Source organism: Exophiala aquamarina (genome assembly GCF_000709125.1).
Source record: "Exophiala aquamarina CBS 119918 chromosome Unknown aczIA-supercont1.6, whole genome shotgun sequence".
Lineage (NCBI taxonomy): Eukaryota > Fungi > Ascomycota > Eurotiomycetes > Chaetothyriales > Herpotrichiellaceae > Exophiala > Exophiala aquamarina.
The window spans coordinates 997,701-1,015,877 of NW_013550582.1; the positions used below are offsets into that span (position 1 = coordinate 997,701).

The window sequence follows — 18,177 nt, forward strand, 5'->3', positions numbered from 1 at the left end:
AGAATCCTCGTTATACGGTAGTTAGACGAATTACTCTAAATTCCTAGCTAAACTACTATAGCTATATTATATAACCCTAGGAGTATATTAGTATATTATTATAATAGAGTAATATAATAATATAGTAATATATTAAGGATAGTATTATATATATATATATACTCCTTACTAAAGGAAGGAGAGTTAATAGTTAACTTCGTTAGTAATTCTATATCTATATTTAGAATATAGTCTAACGATTAGATATTCCCTTTATTACCCTACCTTAATTAGAACTACTTATAGCTTAGATTATAATAAAAATTAAGGCTCCTATACTACTTCTAAGCGCCGAATACGACGAAGGCAAAGAATTCTACCGGGCCTTCTTTGACGAAATCCTAAAGTCCCACTAGTATTTGTATCCTAACTAGCCAACACTATCCTTGGTCATTTCTAGCTAGTTCCGTCGGACTAGCTCAGACAATTCTCGAGCAGCACTACTTAAACAATCGTTCCTTCACAGGTAAATCCTTGCTGGCTTAGACGGTTTAAGCTATCCATTGCACGTCTTTATATCCTCTCCTTCGTCTCACTTCGACGAGCACCTCTCCCCTCGGCTGGGGGATGAGAATATGTGTAAAGCTATCCTCCCGAATCGGCAGAGTCCAAGATTTTCTTATTCCGTCACTAGTGATAGGCTGAAAGTCAAATCTGGTGATAAGACCTCCTACGGTCGCCATGATTTCATCGATCGCCAGATAACGGCCGGCACATAAATGAAACCCGCCTCCGAACGCGCGAAATTGACCAGACATTTGGGTCTCAGGAAAAGCAACGTCCAAAAATCGGCGGGGTGTAAACAGATATGGGTCCGGATATATTTCTGGTGACGTGTGTGTAACAATTCCTGAGACAATGATCTTTGCTCCTTTCTTAAGCACATACTGACGGCTTTCTGAACTGACAGTACATGTTTCATCAACATCGCGAACAGTCGATGCAATCGATAAAATCCGGAGCACCTCATAAATTGTAGAGTTGAGAAGAGGACATTTTGGTCGAAGACTGTGATAATCGATGAAGGCTTTGTTATCGACTTGAATTGTAACATTGTCCAATTCTGATCGAATATCCGAGAGAAGCTCTGCATCATTACAGATATAGCTGAGAACGCCGTATGCCGCCGGCATTGTATTCGATAGTGCCGCAACAAGAATGGCGATACTTTTAAATCCAATATCGTTAACTGACATACCCCATTTTCGAGCAATATTATAGTTTTGTTTCTCCAACAATGATGCGTCATCACTTCCACCACTTCGCCAATATTGTGTTAATAGAGATCCAATTTTTTTCCGCGCATTTATCCCATTTCTTGCTAGCTGTGAAGCAAAAGGATAGAATAATATAAGACCCAGCTCATTGTCAAATGTCTGATAGTCTTTCCAAAGGGTTGCGTTAGATTCAAAAGGGTTGTTATCACGCCAAAGCATATGTGTTGTAGCTTTGGTAATTGTTTCGGCAATAAACAGGAATATATCAATGGTCATTGAATCTTCTGCAACCTTTTCATATAAACCTTGTTGTGAGTTGAAAGTCCTCGTAAAAAAGTCGGTCTTCATGTTATTCAAGTTGGCACCTTCGCCTAAAGTTCGATATAGACTCTTATGAGTGTCGGTTGATAGTGAACCAACTTTAGGATTTTTCATATCCTGTAAAACTAACTGTTTAGCTTTCCCCTTGAATCCAGAAAGTTTAATTCCGAGTCCAACGAGAAGCTCATATCCAGTGAGGATCCGAGATTTCTTTTGTACAGCAATAATAATAGATGGATTCGAGAGAAGATAGATCTTCTGCCCGAACAAGTTGATAGTGAAAAAACCTTCTGAAAACTTATTTCGATTCGAGAGCGCGAGGTGGTCGGCATATTTCAGTCGATGTTTAGTAAGTCCTATCAGATGGCTTATAGTAGAAATTGGCAGCAAGGGGGGTTCGCGAGGGTCGTGTTGGGAAGCTGTCATGATCCGGATGGAGATGACCAAGGCGACGACAACAGTTGAAGCCCACGACAGAGTGGACATACTAAGGATCGTCAGAGCCCATCCATTAGAAACATCTGTGGTGGCCATTTTGTCCTGGAATAGCTCCTAGATTGTTTGCAGCCGAGGAGTACTACGCAACACACCGAAATTTTCACCTCACAAATACCCTTTAGCGCTTTCGTGGGTATTCTTAAATCAAAGGTATTTGGTTTATGACATAGAGAAGTTAGGGTGGACTCAATTGGGTAGGCAGTAGAACAGTGTACGAAGAGGGGGTAGAAGCTCAACCGACCCTTAGTATGGTCTCCACAACGCGATATTACCAATGCGAATGGAGAACCGTGGTCCATTATATGCTTTTGGTTCACTTTAGGGTTGTGGACTCACTCAGAGCTTTCAGCTATCCCGGTTCTAGCGAATAGAGAACGCACCCCGGGCCATGGGCTAATAGGGCCGTTCATGGCAGACAATCGAATCAAACATACCCACCACTAGTGGGAGCTTGCCTGTATCCCTAATGTCGGCACTATACGATGCAAGGGATGTTATCGATATCTGTGCTTCGCAGGCCGCTTTAGCTGTAGAAATGGTAGCTATAGCCTAAAATCGCCGTAATATTTGGAAGGGCTCCAAATTACCCCTAGAGTCACAATATTTGTATGAGCTGCAACTATAGGCTAAACCGGCTGTTTATCACGCGATCGATCGGTTTCTCCTGTCACCCCTGTACGTAGGTCAAGTGCGGTGAGCCATGACGTGGACGCTATTTGATGAAATCTCCTGGGCTTTAGTATTCAGTGGCGTTCTATGCCGGTCTTTGGCTGGCGGGGGCATGGTGGCGAGCATCGGGTTTCTAGTCAGGTTTACATCCAGACTAGTCAACAGCCTATCCATTTCGCAACTAAAACATGCTAGTAAGGATAAGTCGGAACCAGCGAAGACACATGCCGTGTTAACTGCCTTGGAGGCGTTTTCTCTGTCTCGGTAAAGGCAGGAAGCCAACTAGGAATAGCGAGCAGCACAGAATCCGTGGCAGATTTAAGCGGGAAGGCCGGCCTCCTGTAGTAGTAGTTGGTGGGTGGTAATGGTTGCGCGTTTGTGAAGCATTTCACCAAATCGCCTAAGGAGTGGAGAGTCGAATTCCACGCTACGTCACATCCGCTTGTGGAGCCTTTCGGATTTTGAGCTCCTGATTTGGACCTGCTTGTCCAAAATCGACTATCAGGCTATAACAAAGCAAACAATTACTTCAGAATAACAGTAGAGACATATGCACCTCTACCTTGTAAACGCCTAGTTACAAGATAAGGCTTACCTAGTAGGAATAGGAGCGCTGTGTACGGTGGACATTTCATGTGTTTCCGAAGCTGTCTTGCAAAAGTTATCCGTTGTAGCTCCTGCTTCCGTTATCTCTAGTCCAACAGTCTACCGATAAAGCCCTTTGACGTCTCACGACGGTCTCTATGGCTTCGTTGTGCATTCAGAACCTTCAAAGTAAAAATTCAACGAAAGCTCGTTCTGTTCGGAATCACAGTCAAGATGGAGCTAATGAGTGAATCGCTGGGCAACGAGCCTGCCGATCTCTCCTGTACTTTACAAGTAATTGGTGCAGGGTTTCCACGAACTGCTACTATGTCGTTCGCTCTTGCACTTCAAATTTTATTCAAAAAGCCTGCACTACACTGCAGCTCAGCAGTCATGGGTCGTGAAGAAAGTCAGTCAACTCCTCCATGACCTCCCCCACCCCCTCGTGAATGGTGGTAATAACATACGTTTAGAACATATCAAAGACTGGATATGGCTCATGGAAAACTCCACACCGTATTCCCAGCTTTCCGAAGGAGATCGTCTTTTAGTCCAAAAGAAACTGCGCGGTCTATGTGCTGGATACGTGGGAATCAGCGACTGTCCAGGCTGTTGGTTCGTTGAAGAGCTATTCGACGTCTATCCCGACGCGATTGTGATCTGCACAACGCGTGATCCGGACCAGTGGTGGAAGAGCATAGATCCGCTGGTCAAGCAAGTCTCCCCGATGAAAGCTCTAAATCTCTTGTTCGCGCCGCTTCCCACACTAAGATTCTGGGTACGATGGATTAAGGGTCTGGAAAAGAGGTGAGTTCTTGTCTTTGCTAATCACGGTTCAAGTGATTGAAGTAATCGGGGCCCTGCAATTGCTTCCTTACTACTGTAGCAAAACTAGTCTTATTAACAGAAGAATTAGACCACTCCTGGTGTACGACGGCTCGAAAGAATATTCAAAAAGTAAGATTAATCTTTCCCCCATCCACTATTTATCATTTTTAGTAGATACCCTTGTTCAAAATTCTGTTCTCTACCTCTATCGAACAAATTATCTTACTCGTCATTCCAGGACTTCTCTTAGATCACAATGAGTATCTTAAGCGCGTCACACCACCTGGAAAGCTACACTTCTTTGATGTTAAAGACGGCTGGGAGCCCCTTTGCAAGATTCTGAATATGCCGGTCCCAGATCAACCGTTTCCGCATGCACATGATGCAGAGACTATAAGGAAAGAAATTGAAGGATACGTCAAATTAGCTATCCAGCGATGGTTCCTAATTTTGGGACTGGGTAGTTTTATTGCCATTACAATGTTGGTTTTGTGGAAAAGAAGCTAAGGCAGAAGAGAGATACCAGCGAGTCTCGGGGCTGTCTTGGATTTCCTGGATAAATTGTTAGCGGCCCTGCCATGTCAGGTCATTGTAATTAATGTCCGTGGATAATTTAAACTGTCCATCCGAGCATCACTCCAGGCAGACTGAACGTTGTCCTGGTACATTTCGTAACTTGTCCCTCACCTTTAGTTATAAGTGATCCGGCGGGCGGGGTAAAAAATGGCAATGCTGGCTGAATAGCATTTCACAAGGAGGCAGTGTTTCTCGAGGCAGAAACTGATAAGCATTCGGCATCTTTCACTCAATGAAACAGATGTGGGGTAAACCTGGTAGGCCCAAGTCGAGGCGTTGCTACATACTCAGACAAGGGATTACTGATACAGTAATTGAACTCGAAACCTATACAATCGCAATTATCATTAAAATGACAGTATCAGGTACCATGCTCGAAATCAAAATTTAGTGTAGCTACAACTTGCCACCGGATAAAAAGGGGTTCCCAAGTGAAAATGCTGAGTATGCTGGCCCCATCCTTCCTTTTCTGGAATAGAGTCTGCTCTTTCCCGGTGCATAATGTGCTTCTGTATATGATCGGCTATGTGGGAGGCCTTGTGCTGTACAATGGCTGCCCTTCTGCCTCGAAATGTCCTCTCCTTCTGGTGATTTTTCCGAGCACATTGTATTATCAACAGTTCTTCTAGCTTGGTCCAAAACAGGGATAGGAGCCTAAATTGGTGGAGTAACTCCACCTGGCCTATGCATCTTCAGCCCCACGGTGTTCTCCCAATTTGATCCCAGTGCATTCTAGCATTTACTAACGTTTGGACGTCGTGTGCCCTGGCTATCCCGGAAAAACTACGGTAGGTGCCTGAACGATAGCTGGTCTGCCAACGAGTAAAGAATGCATCAGTCTAAACTCTGGATAAATTCCAAAACTACATATGCATATCCGAAAAAATGTCAACAATTGGCGCAACTTCGGCGTTCAGCAGCCAATTTCATGATGACTATAGCCAGTGTAATAAGTGTGTCGCTGCGACAGGTCTATCGCTCTTTTAGGGCTCTGTAAAACAACAAGTTGAGACAGGACCATTATCCAATCGGAGATGATACACCGTACAGACAGTAGGCCTTACCACCCCGAGCATCAATCACCTATGACCTCTAAAGGGATTAGGCCGGAAGAGCCTAGGCCCATTATTCGTCAGATCAGTTATCAGTTCAGTCTGAAAAATCCTGAGTTAGACTTCGCCCCCATGAGAGTCTAGCCCGTAAACCTGGTTTGCTGTAACTGATCCACGCCTGGATGATTTCGGCGGCCGCCACCGCCCCCGGTTCCAATAGAGAGATAGAGTGGAGCAGTTGGCAGTAGGTGCCGAACCCCGACCCTTACCATGGCTGATACCTTCGTGCTATATACGGGCACCTCCCCGGACAGGAGTTAATATTAAGCTAAGGCCTGCAACCTAGTCTATATTCTCTTATTCATTTACGAATGAGTGTGTCCCCACCCATAGTATTCTGTTAAACAGTTACGAGATCCTCTAGGCCTGCCCTGCCTACTCCGTATTAAATCGGGCAAATATGAGGCTGGGTAAGCACCCAGCGGTTATCATAAGTCATTGACCACCCGATAATTAGCCGATTCATAATATACATCGCTAAAACGATGTAATTTACTAACCGTCGTCATGGCTCCACAAGTAAGTTTAACTTTCCGTCTAGGGACTCCTCCTACTACTTCTAAGTGTAAAAAAGCCGATACTATTAAAGATACGCGTTTTTTGATGCCTATGAAGCCTAAAATGGGGTTAAAAAACTACGTCCCATTATAAGAGCACAAGGAATACTATATATATAACAGCGTTGTACTAGCTACAACAACGACATGAATTGGGCTCCTCTGCCTATAGGCTTACTCGCTAGTTATCTAAGCGCCTTGGGAGACCTTCCTCATTACCCATAGTAATATCCAACTAGTACTCGACGCCTCGCAATAGGTCCGATCTCAACCGCTTGCGGCGCAACTCAAGATCCATCATCTATCACTCTCTATACGATAGTTTCAACGGAAACTTAAGAAGCGTTCAAAAAAAGGTAGAATTTATAAGGCTACCTATTATAAGGATAAATTAAGTCCTTAAAACGAGGCGCATCGTATCGAATACGGCCAAAATCATAGCGGAAAGAGTATCGAAGACTTCTAGGAATGGATCCTTTTTATAGACGAGTTTCACTATAATCTAAGTACTCTTCTAGATCCAATAATTCTCCGAGAGGCTGGTATACGATATAAGGACGAGAATATTGTCGGGAGTCCTCCTAAAGGAACCTCATTTATCCTCCACGCAGCTAGATATGTAAATTAGCATCAAAAGAGCGATAAACTCATCTTTTGGCAGCATACTAAGGCGGAGAAGGTCTCAAAGGAGCAAGTCGATAAATTAAAGAGGCGTATAAAAGAGCAGATACCGCCTCGGCCTTAAAAACCTCGTGGCCGACCTACAACTAAGTCCGCTAAGGAGTATTAAGTTCGCCTAGACTAGGATGGTAAGGATATGAATGAATAGCAACTTCGTTGTCCTGAACCTACTATTTCTACGCCAACAGATAACTCAATGACCGATGTGTATTATGTAAAGCATATTTTACTAGAATATATGGCCGTAATTGAGCAATTACAGGTACGATTTAATCGACCTTTTTTCCTTAAGGAAGACGGCGATAGTTGTCACGGTACTCACACTAAAGGCCTTGCAACTCAACTACGACAACGCCACGTCATTCAGACTCATTGGCACCCGCCTTACTCACCAGATTTGAGCCCCATAGAGGCCACCTAGAAATTACTAAAGCAACGACTACGCCAAACGCCGGGTGTCAATTAAATGACTTACGAGGAGCTTGTAGAGGTGGCGCAAGAGATTTGGCAGAATATCACGATGAAGCGGATCCGCAAGAGAGTATTAGATATACCTAGGCAATGCGAATTACTAGTAAAAACGGGTGGGAAACGCATAAAGGGCGAGAATCGGTAGCTTGTAGAGGTTAAGGAGCATATCATAATTCGGCTAATTATCGCTGGGTGGTAAGCTATTCGAATTTCAGTGACCACCATCAGAGTTTGGCGCCGTTACCTAAATAAGCCCGGACCTTGAGATTAACAATGCTAATGAAAAATATTTTAGCGTCAGAGTTACTAGATCCTTGAAGGGGGGGGTTTGTGCGGCTAGTGCTAGACAGCCAATGGGTATAGTAATTAAGTCTAAAACGCAGAAGCGAGTGAGCGAGCGCTAGTCTCCATTGAGTATTACCTGACGCCTTTTAGGAAAATAAGGTGACCTGATGGGATGCTGCATATAAATCCTTGAGCTACTTACGTTCCAGTATTCCTGCTGGACTGTACGTGCTCATGAGCAACGTGTATATAGCCGGATATTAGACCATTGCTTCAGGCTATATTTGCTGTAATTTGCCTACCTCCATGTTGGTCCACCGTCGACCCGAGACACTCCCGGTTGATTTGTACAACGAGTTCACTAACTCACGTATACGGTATTGTATTCGGCAATATTATGAAGGCTGGGCTAAGAGCGTAGCTCCACCTTTGCCGCTTTTACTAATTAACCAGCACCAAGTAATCTATCGGCGATCAGACTCGTATTCCTGGAGCTGCCGCATTCAAGCCGCCGACTAGTATGCTAGCAGTCAGACTTTACACGGTGCTCTACCATGCAGTCTCGGATTACCGCGTGGGAACTTCGCTAATAATTTGTGTTGGAATGGTTCTCTGTTGTGATAAATCGTAGAGGGTAGAAGGTAAGCTCGGAGAAAGCTGATACAAGTCATTTTGCATATCGCATCTTGCCATTTTCTGGTAGCAGCTCAACAGTCAATATGACCACCACAGCATCGGTTTCTTCAAATGCCGGCTTGGATGTACGCTCCGATGATGAGATTCTGGCTGAACTCATGCGTTTCAAGCCGATTGATCCAGCTAACGAGAAAAACATATGGGCTTTCTGGGACAAAGGTCTCTCCAAATGTCCGCCCTGGTGCCAGCGGAATGTGATCAGCTGGGTCCGTCGGCATGGTCATGAATGGACAGTCCGAGTTGTCGACCTGGCTGAAGGCTCTGAAAATCACTTCTCTAAATATGTGGAACCTTCGGAGCGTTTCTTTCCCGCTGCATTCCTCGGTGGTACCTTGACTGGCCCAGTGGCTCAGGTGTGTTCGGACTTACTTCGATTGCCACTACTTTGGTTACACGGGGGTGTATGGCTCGACATAGGCTTCACATTATTCAGAGGGCTTGATAGCCTCTGTTGGGAAACCCTTGAAAGCTATGGCAATTCAATTGAGATGGCTGGATTCAAGATCACAATGATGCAAGACGCAGCTATGATGCTCAATTCTTTCATTGCGGCGAGGAAAGGTTGTGTCACCATCAAGCACTGGTATGAGACGTATCTTGAGGTTTGGAAAGGCGCACAGAGCACCAAAGGTATGACCACGCATCCTCTGCTGCGACATCTCCCTCGATACGACCCGCCGTCATTGAATGGCAAAAAGTCGCCCTTTGAATACAACCAATTTTCCGACTATCTTGCACAAGTCTTGTGTCTTGAACGAGTCAGACACCTCAGGGATCCCAGTGTCAAATGGGACGGCCCAGACTTCTTTGCCAACCAAGTTCTGCTCTACGACTGCGGCCCAGAAGTTTTTTGGAGTGATTATCTCGCTGGTTGGGATGGTCGCAAACAATACAACTTACTCATTCGTGAGAAGGATGGGGTTCCGCATGACGAGGGTTACAAAGAATCGGAGGCTTTCGTCGATGCAATCCTGGCAACTTCATCAACTATGAAAGTTTCACACGCCGTAACCACACCTGGACGAGAGTGCCTGGCAGACATCTGGGATAAGCCCGAAAATCATGATGCTGATTTTCGGCCTGGAACGTTTGCCTCCCACCTCAGATGGGCGAATGTGCACTATCAGGCAAAGCATGCATTGCATCGTGTTTATCTAGCCCCAATAGAAGAAGCTCTCCTGACAGGCCCAATTCTAGAGGTTCATGGGTCACCACGTGCTGAATGATCCAGCATCATCATTAAGAAACAATTCTCATCACTTACTAGCTGCAATTCGAATATGAAGTATCAACTATAGTGATTTACGTTTATCTCTTCCTGTACATGCATACAAGACGCGCTGGAGACTGGGCGTAATTGGCTGTTTTAAGGCTTAATTTCTAAGCTCCAACGATTACTAGGAAGTGTAGAGTAAGATCCTGGGCAACTGAATGGTCTATTATGAAGAAAAGAAAAACAGTCCGCAATAGGTGAGGACATATACTACTTTCCCAGACACTGAAACTTATTTGCTCTGAAACTCCAGATTCCACATATTCCACCACCTTTGCTCCTTCGACTACTACTCCCAGCTAATTTAAACCTTACCATTGCTCCCACTAGACGATTCATTCTTTTTCTTCATTTTCTCTGCGTACCTACCGAGCGCCATCATAGGAAAGTAGTGACGGTATAGAGTATAGCCCATGTAGATATGACCTGGAAAACCAACACCTGTGTGTCTATCTTCGGGCCAAGACGCTCCGGCACCATTGACATGTACATCTGTCTGCGTCTCCAACAGGTGCATCACCCCAGAATTCACTGCGGGCTCAGTGTGGTTGTATACTGTTAGCAAGCCAAGAATTGCCCAGGCGGTCTGTGATGGCGTAGACACACCTCGGCCAGCACGGGCAGGATCGTTGTAGCTGTTCAGTCCTTCTCCCCAGCCACCATCAGAGTTCTGTACCGAGGAGAGCCATTTGGCTCCAGACGCCATCATCGTCTGGACGAGCTCATCATGCTCAGCGAAAAAGGCGAGTCCACACAGGACGTTAAAGGTGCCAAAAATATAGTTCGCCCCCCATCGGCCATACCACGCGCCACAAGATTCTTGTTGGCTGGCTAAATAATGGATCGCCCTCTGACAAGCGCAAGATATCTCGTGCATTGGATTGACTGTACCAACTTCTTCGTTTGAAAGTTTCAACAAGATTCCCAGGGCCTCCAACATATGACCTGTGACATCAGGTGTTGACGGATCACAGAGTGCATTCATGTCGCTGAACGGTATCCTGTCTAGCCACATTTTGTCATTTCCCGTGTCAAACGCCGCCCAACCCCCGTCACAATTCTGCATCCCACATATCCACAATGCTGCCCGGTGTACAACAGCCGACTCAACCATGGCAGGATCATGGTGAAGAAAGGCTAGCATTGCTGCTGCCGTAGTATCGGTGTCTGGGTACCAAGTGTTGAAGTATTCAAAGCAGAATCCACCCGCAGGAAGATGTGGATTATAAACTCGCCAGTCACCCTCTGGACCAAGAATCTGGTATTTTTTGACCCAACCCACTGCGTCCTTCAATCGTTTGTCCGTCTTGTTGGCGGCTGTGTCACACATGGCCCTGATCATTAAGGCGGTATCCCAAACTGGTGATACGGAAGCCTGGAGACGCTTACCCCGCTGGTCTTGCCACGTAAACCGCTCTAAGGCTTCTATGGCTCGCTCAATAACGGGGTCTTCCAGCTCGAACCCTTCCAAAATCAATGCTTGGACACCAAAATACATCGGGGGCACGACCCCCGACAAATCCCCCGTCTTTTCGTAGCGGCTCATCAACCACCTCACACAGAGTTTCCGTGAATATCTGCGGAAGGGGAACCATCTTAGCCCTCCTAGCCAGTAAAGGCCGCTGTCGATGGCTGTGAATAACACCGAGAACGGGTCACTCTCCCAAGCCCGCCACAATGACGGCCCATATGGTACCTTCTTCTGAGCAGGATTGACCCAAATTTCATCAAGATAAGTGTTGTGGGCAGACCATCCATTGGGTAAAGCATACACAGGCTGATGGTGTGAGATCAGTAGAAGAGGCACGACAGTTGCACGCGCCCACGAAGATAGCCTGTAGATGCTCATCGGGGCGTACGAAGGCATGAGGATCAGTTCTGCCGGCAATTCCGGAACCGCCTCCCATGGGAACAGACCAAATTGCGCAAAAAATATCCGCGTCCACATCCGTACTTTGGCGACCCCTCCACATTGCAAGATGTACTGCCTAGCGCGAGACATTTCTGCTGAATCCGGACTTTCACCCAGGATTTTCAATGCCAGGTACACCTCACAACTCACGGAAATGTTGCCACCCTCATGTGGTGCAAGACCCCAAGAGCCATCCGCATTTTGATCGCCTAGAAGATAAATCCGATAGGCGTCTGCATCTGGGACAGGATTCCGTCCTATCCCAAGATAAAAGAAAATGTGCTGGGCGGTTATCGCCGCGTTGCAAATGAGCTCTCCGCACCAGTGATTGTTCTCCTTGATGTCTTCGTACGCATACTTCTGAGCTGAATGACATGCGTGCTCGACTTGGCTAAGACGTTCTGTAAAGATTTCCCGGGGAGACATGCTGCCAGGTGATGGAAATACGATACAACGGCGTGTAGTTGACTTTTCAGGGCCTTTACTCTGACTCGGTGGGACAACTTTACCATAACTTCTAACCTAAATATGAAGTATGCTGCCTGACTACTTGACAGTGAGTATTCAACGGTTTATAGAACGGGTAAATTCCAAGCACTAGCTTAGCTTCAGACATGCGATTGACCTAGCGAGCTGGGTCGATTTTACAGTCTCCGTACATTCCCCATTCGGAACGACAGGCAGACTCGGCTCGGTCGGGAGGTTCCTTTGAAAGTCTCCTGAGAAATATACCGCTGATTAACATGAATACGAAGTGTACTTGTATAGCTGGAATTGGCCAGGCTTTGCTCTGACACTCCCATCTAAGTTCACTGCAATTTTTAGACCTCAAATTGATAGACTCTGTCCAATAACTTACTGTAAACATTTGACAAAATGAAAATTCGAGGAGAGTGTGCACGATCTCATAACCTAAGTCATGTTTTACCATGGGCCTGTACGAAAACCGTTTGATAACGTTTTGACAAGTTGACCTTGCCAAGTGTATAAAGCCCACTCTTGGGAAGCTATTCCATTTTCGCAACGGGGGGTATGGTAAGCCTATACCGAACCCCGTACTAACGCCTAAAAGGGGTTGAAAGTTGCTACTTTAGAGCTCAGGATTCATTTAGCCTAAGATACATCAGCCCAAAAGTGTATCGTAAAGAGCGTTCTCATAACGGCCAGCGGATAAAAGATATCACAAGAGGAAAAATCCCTATATACTAAACTGTGAAAATTGTTCAAGGGGCTGTACGATCAAAGCTAATGTACAATAATACTGTACCGAGAGCCGTGCTCGAAATCCGGCTGTTGGCGCTCAACCATAAATGCTGAAGTACAAATCATTTCACCCGCACTGAATCTGGAATCGGTTAAGGAACATTCTTATCGAAGGCCACACACAAAATTTCAGTAGCCAACATGCTTGTACGGCTCGCCGTCGTTGTCCTGGTGTTTCCCTACATTGTGGCTTCAATAATCCATTTCTTCCAAACACGTGCGGCCCGCCGCAAGATCTGTGAGACATATCGGTGTGAAAACCCTCCACAAGAGCGGCCGTACGATTTTTGGGGGATCGGAAATACCTATAAATCAATAATGGATCTGTTCAATGGCCGGATACTCAAAGCCATGACTGTCGCTTTCGATACATACGGCCACACATACTCGACCATTATACTAGGCACTCAAGTATTGTTCACCTGCGATCCTCAGAATATACGTCAAATTCTCATGGATCGTTTCAGTGACTATTACGCATCACAAGGCTTGCGCGATCATCTTTTCCGACCCCTAATGAGTGGTAGCATTTTCGCTCTTGACGGCGCCCCTTGGAAATCAGCTCGAAATATATTCCGAGGTGTGTTCTCTAACACACGCTCAATCACAGACATAGCCATGTTTGAGCGCGTTTTCCAGGATATGAGACGGCAGATTCCTGTGGACGGCAAGCAGGTCGACATCCAAGAGCTCTTGCACATGTTCACTACTGAGACTATTGTTTCGTTCGTCTTGGGTGAGTCGTCCGAGGTATTTCAATCTAACCAAACACCGGACAAAAGAAAGTTTGTTGACTCCATGAAACTCGTCGAGGCCAAGATCGCTCAGGACGGGTTTCTTGGTGGAGCACACATACTTACATCAAAGAAACAGTTTCATGCTTCATGCTCTTTCATCCGCAACTTCCTCGGTGGTGTCGTTAGTCTAAAGTTGGCTCAATTGGACAGAGACGAGAAGATCGAGGATCCGGCGTTGGGAGAGAGACACTGCCTCCTGAACTCTCTAATCCAGAATACAACTGATACTGAACAAGTGGTTGATGGTCTGTTAACTGTGCTTGTTGCTGGAATTGGCTCCATTGCACAAGTCCTTTCTGCCACATTTTGGCTTCTAGCGCGACACCCTCTGGTTTACAACAAGTTGCGGAGAGTTATCCTCGAAACTGTTGGCGATGAGAAAGTAACGCCGACGTACGATCAGCTGAAGAGTTTGAGCTACCTTCGCCACGTACTAAACGAAGGTGAGTGGTAGTGTCCTGGTGAAATTGTATATTGAAAACTCACCTATCATGTCTAACCCATCTAGTCATGAGAGTGCTGCCTCCAGTTCCTTTTAACGCGCGGATTGCCAACGTTGAGACCTGGCTACCCACCGGTGGTGGCGCGAGTAGGCAAGCGCCAGTGTTTGTGAGAAAGGGCCAAATGGTCGTATTCTCTTCATGGGGAAGCCACAGGAGTTTGAGTATATATGGACAGGACGCCCGTCAGTTTCGCCCTGAAAGATGGGAGAGCATCAAAGCCGATGGCTTCATACCTTTTAATCTGGGCCCTAGAGCTTGCCTTGGCCGTAGGTGATTCGAACCCGTTCCAAATCATATCCTCTGACCGCTGCAAATAGAGCACTACGCCACGATTCAGGCATCTTACGTTATAGTCAGACTAGTTCAAAGTTTCCAAATGATCGACCATGATGATTCGCGAGAATGGGGAGAACATCTGGGCCTAACCTTGTCCAACAAGAATGGGGTTAATCTCCGATTTTTCGAGGTATGTTTCACGGAGGCAAGTTATTACTTAAACTCATACTTTCTTTAATAGCATATGTGTTGTGATTAGCGATACTAAGCGATTATCAAGACCGTGGTCTACTATATCGCTTCGACGCCATCTAAACTAGCTTAGAGAGCTATTTAAACACTATCTGAAGCGGAGCCGAGAGCGCCTAGGCGCTAGTCTAGTACGTACTTAGGATGCTATACAGTCTTACCAGTCCCTCGGACCGTCTTGGGAATCACCATGTCCCCTTCCCATCACAGTCCGAAGATTGCATATTCTCTTTGCCATCCTGGCCAACACTCTTGTGTCCACTCTATCAAGGCACCCACCTTGGTCAGACTCCTTGCAGCTCGGATCATAACATCATTGCCTTTATGATCAGCCGGTGGTATATAACCACGGCGGCGCGCGTCGAGTGATAGTTTGAAGTTATATTAAAGAACTCTTGTCAAATATTGAATCTCTACAGTCTCGTTTGGAAAGATCCTGAGGCTCTCTGCTTCTTCCAAACCTAGACTTCTAGTATGCCTGCATAGCCTGGGCTAGGTGAAAGCCGAGGACCCCAGTAATCGCAATGAGATTCCGCCGAGCGTGGCCAAGCACCTTGCTGAAGAGGGGCCTATGGGGAATTAACTAGACCCTGTTGCGAGTGGGTGCTTAATCCGTATATTGGAGATCCGGGAGCGCAACCATGGAGCTGATGGGAACACAACATTGTGTTAATTGAGCTTTAATACATTTATCAGGCGTTCAAGGCGAGAACGGGGGGTTATATATTTCCCAGACATCGTTCCAGATCTCTCTTCCTTGTCAATAGGGACCGTTCCAAGGAAGTTGAAGTAGAGGTAAATGCTGCAGAAGGGATCGGCTTGACGGTTTTAGACTTTCGCTTGCCATTTAGCCGTCATTTTCTGATTAATCACATAGATGTGGTTGTAGACTACGCTAGGCTAGAGATATCTACATTGAGATGTAGAAAGATCAGAGACTGAATTTTATCGATTTCGGCACTATTTTGCACAGATCCAGGACCAGAGTCATCGCCGAGTAGCCCAGTGCTCGGCGTTGTTGGAAGTCCTAGTTGTCGGCCTCTGCACCCCAAAGGAATGTCCCTTCGTCTCAAAAGTTGCACTGCAACCCGAACAGTGCTGGTGTTGAGGTTTGCTGTGATCAGTTTGGTGGTTGTGTTCTGCGTAAAGGTAAGCTTGCAGTGCGTGGCTATGGCAAAATTGACCTTTGAACCATCCATAGATCGGAGTCCTGAAGTCGAGGATCGTATCGTTAGCCAAGCCACCATAGAAGCCGTGCGGTGCACTATTTACACATATATCAGGCGCGTCGACGCTCGACGCTGGGATTCGAGTGTCAATAGAGAGACATGAATGATGTTTGGATGTGAAAATGGTACTACCGAAAGGTTATCACAGCTCGTGTGCGGTTTGGGTACTAGAATAGGTTCGTTAACAGTGCATTTGTAGCTACACGGCACAATGAAATCATTGCCAAAGGAAAGACCCTCCGACCCAACTAGCTTCCTACTTAGTCAATACGTAGGTACGTTCCTTGGACAGGAACAAGGCTTGGTGAAATAACTTATCAACTGCGAAAGAAGGAGTACCCAAATATGATGAACCGAAGTCTTTGTGCACTTGCTACATGTTACTTAGGTATCTAGGTACGTGTTCCAGGACAGAACCAGCACGTTCTGTTACCCTTGTTCTGTACTATTACTGGACTAGACCTAAGCTGTAAATCGTAAATCACCTATGGTACTTGGTAGGGCAACATAGGCTTCCATGCGAATCTAAAACGTTCCAATATTCTGCGTAGCTGATCCACAATCTCGGGATCAAGTACATACTTCGGACGCCTTTTACGCTTTAGTTCCGGTTGGTAGTGACAGAGCTTTTGCGACAACATCCTTAATTGCCTTCATAACATCTTCAGCCGCCTTGTCAGTGCACCTGTCCAGCGACTCCTTGACGAGTTTCCCAGTCAATGTGGCTGGCCCGGTATCAGCACCCGTGAGACCACCCACGAAGGCGAATTGGGGTGGGGTTGAAGAAACCTGTGATCACGTCGAATCGTCAGCATATGTGCCTCGATAAGCTGCCTTCCTGGTAAGTTCTGCTAGGCGCAAGGGGTGACAGGTGACGAAGCAAGTACCTGTGACTCAGTTGCGGAAAAGAGCAAGATCTCGTACCTTCAGGCTCATCTTGCCGAGTGTATCATTGAATTGTTCCGACAAAGTCTTGCCGCCGTCAAGGCCGTATGTGACAATGGCGATTGGCCTTTCTTTCCATGGACCAAAGGCAAAGTCGAAGGCGTTTTTGACAACACCCGACATGCCGTAGTTGTATTCGTAGCTCACAAGCACACAGGCCGCGTGGCTGTCAATCTGTCGGCCTATCATCGCTGCGCTCGTGCGTATTGTCGGGGTCAGGCATCATGGCCGGGATCGAGGGCTCATCATATACGAGAAGCTTGAAGTCGGCTATATCGACCGCGGAGATCTTGATACCGTGACACCGTCCAGCTTTGCCTTGCTCTGGATAGTCTTCATGACAAAATCATCGACGTCAGGCCCAACGCGCGCACTTCTGGAGCTCCCAATCATGGTCGCAGTAGACTTAGTAGGTGCCATGGCGATTCTCAACGAATACTCAGTTTATCACTTGAGAATCTTTTTTTCAAGACTAATGAGGTATATGTGCGATTTCAAATGATAAGGTTCGTGCAAACGAGTCGACATTCTCACAGCGATGACCAATACTAGTATTAATGTTTTTGAACGCCCCTTCTTGATAAAGCTTTGTTGCCCTCGGCTGAGCAGCAAACTCAGAGCTATTGCAGTGTACGATATATAAGGTTTGGACGCCTGTTGAATATCTAAGTGACCGTAGCCTTGTCCAGAACCGAAAGTTCCCACACACTGTGGCCATCAAACTGCAAGGCTGCGTTGAACAGGGGCCCAGATGGATTGTGCCGCTAGGGTTCTGGCCCATGGAGAAGCCCGCTATCTCGGGTGACTATCATAGGCCAAGCGGGAAAGGAGATCGCCTATGCTTAATCCTCACCTGCCTCGTCGAGTTAGACTGGGATTCCCTTATCTATGGGGCCTTGCCCAGTACCTTGGCTGGCATGGCCAAAAGGCGAGAAAGGCAAAGAAGTCCTGTACTAATGACTTTAAGACACCTCCCCGACTTCGTACGTTGATGCCACGCGTGATTCAATGCCGATCAATGTCGCGTGTTAGCTGCCGTCAAGGCTCAAGAGATGATGGGTAAGGTGAGATATGTACTGTCCAATAATTCTTGGCTCGATAACGCTCCAAGCCAGCCAATAACAATGTCGGAGCTTGGGAAAGGGGTCTGTGCTCAAGGTTCAAATATGTTCGTGCTGCCTTTCCTCAGCTGACG

At 46.3% G+C, this 18,177-nt stretch overlaps 6 protein-coding genes across 6 annotated transcripts; 3 read left to right on the plus strand and 3 right to left on the minus strand.

The window, feature by feature from the left end:
• Positions 1-530: 530 nt before the first annotated feature.
• A1O9_07727 (uncharacterized protein) lies at positions 531-2,111 on the minus strand (the record flags this gene model as incomplete). Its single annotated transcript, XM_013403282.1, has 1 exon — positions 531-2,111. One exon carries the CDS (start codon positions 2,109-2,111, stop codon positions 531-533), a length of 1,581 nt encoding a protein of 526 aa, XP_013258736.1.
• A 1,452-nt stretch (positions 2,112-3,563) lies between these two features.
• On the plus strand, positions 3,564-4,664 carry A1O9_07728 (uncharacterized protein; the record flags this gene model as incomplete). The annotated part of the gene is made up of 4 exons (XM_013403283.1): positions 3,564-3,738; positions 3,803-4,136; positions 4,237-4,286; positions 4,396-4,664. The coding sequence occupies 4 exons, from the start codon at positions 3,564-3,566 to the stop codon at positions 4,662-4,664; spliced, it is 828 nt and encodes a 275-aa protein (XP_013258737.1).
• Positions 4,665-8,558: 3,894 nt separating this feature from the next.
• Positions 8,559-9,761, plus strand: A1O9_07729 (uncharacterized protein; the record flags this gene model as incomplete). The annotated part of the gene is made up of 1 exon (XM_013403284.1): positions 8,559-9,761. The coding sequence occupies one exon, from the start codon at positions 8,559-8,561 to the stop codon at positions 9,759-9,761; it is 1,203 nt and encodes a 400-aa protein (XP_013258738.1).
• Positions 9,762-10,112: 351 nt separating this feature from the next.
• A1O9_07730 (squalene-hopene cyclase) lies at positions 10,113-12,146 on the minus strand (the record flags this gene model as incomplete). The annotated part of the gene is made up of 1 exon (XM_013403285.1): positions 10,113-12,146. The coding sequence occupies one exon, from the start codon at positions 12,144-12,146 to the stop codon at positions 10,113-10,115; it is 2,034 nt and encodes a 677-aa protein (XP_013258739.1).
• A 978-nt stretch (positions 12,147-13,124) lies between these two features.
• On the plus strand, positions 13,125-14,557 carry A1O9_07731 (uncharacterized protein; the record flags this gene model as incomplete). The annotated part of the gene is made up of 2 exons (XM_013403286.1): positions 13,125-14,223; positions 14,289-14,557. The coding sequence occupies 2 exons, from the start codon at positions 13,125-13,127 to the stop codon at positions 14,555-14,557; spliced, it is 1,368 nt and encodes a 455-aa protein (XP_013258740.1).
• Positions 14,558-16,631: 2,074 nt separating this feature from the next.
• On the minus strand, positions 16,632-17,171 carry A1O9_07732 (uncharacterized protein; the record flags this gene model as incomplete). Its single annotated transcript, XM_013403287.1, has 2 exons — positions 16,632-16,826; positions 16,962-17,171. The coding sequence occupies 2 exons, from the start codon at positions 17,169-17,171 to the stop codon at positions 16,632-16,634; spliced, it is 405 nt and encodes a 134-aa protein (XP_013258741.1).
• Between the last annotated feature and the right edge of the window lie 1,006 nt (positions 17,172-18,177).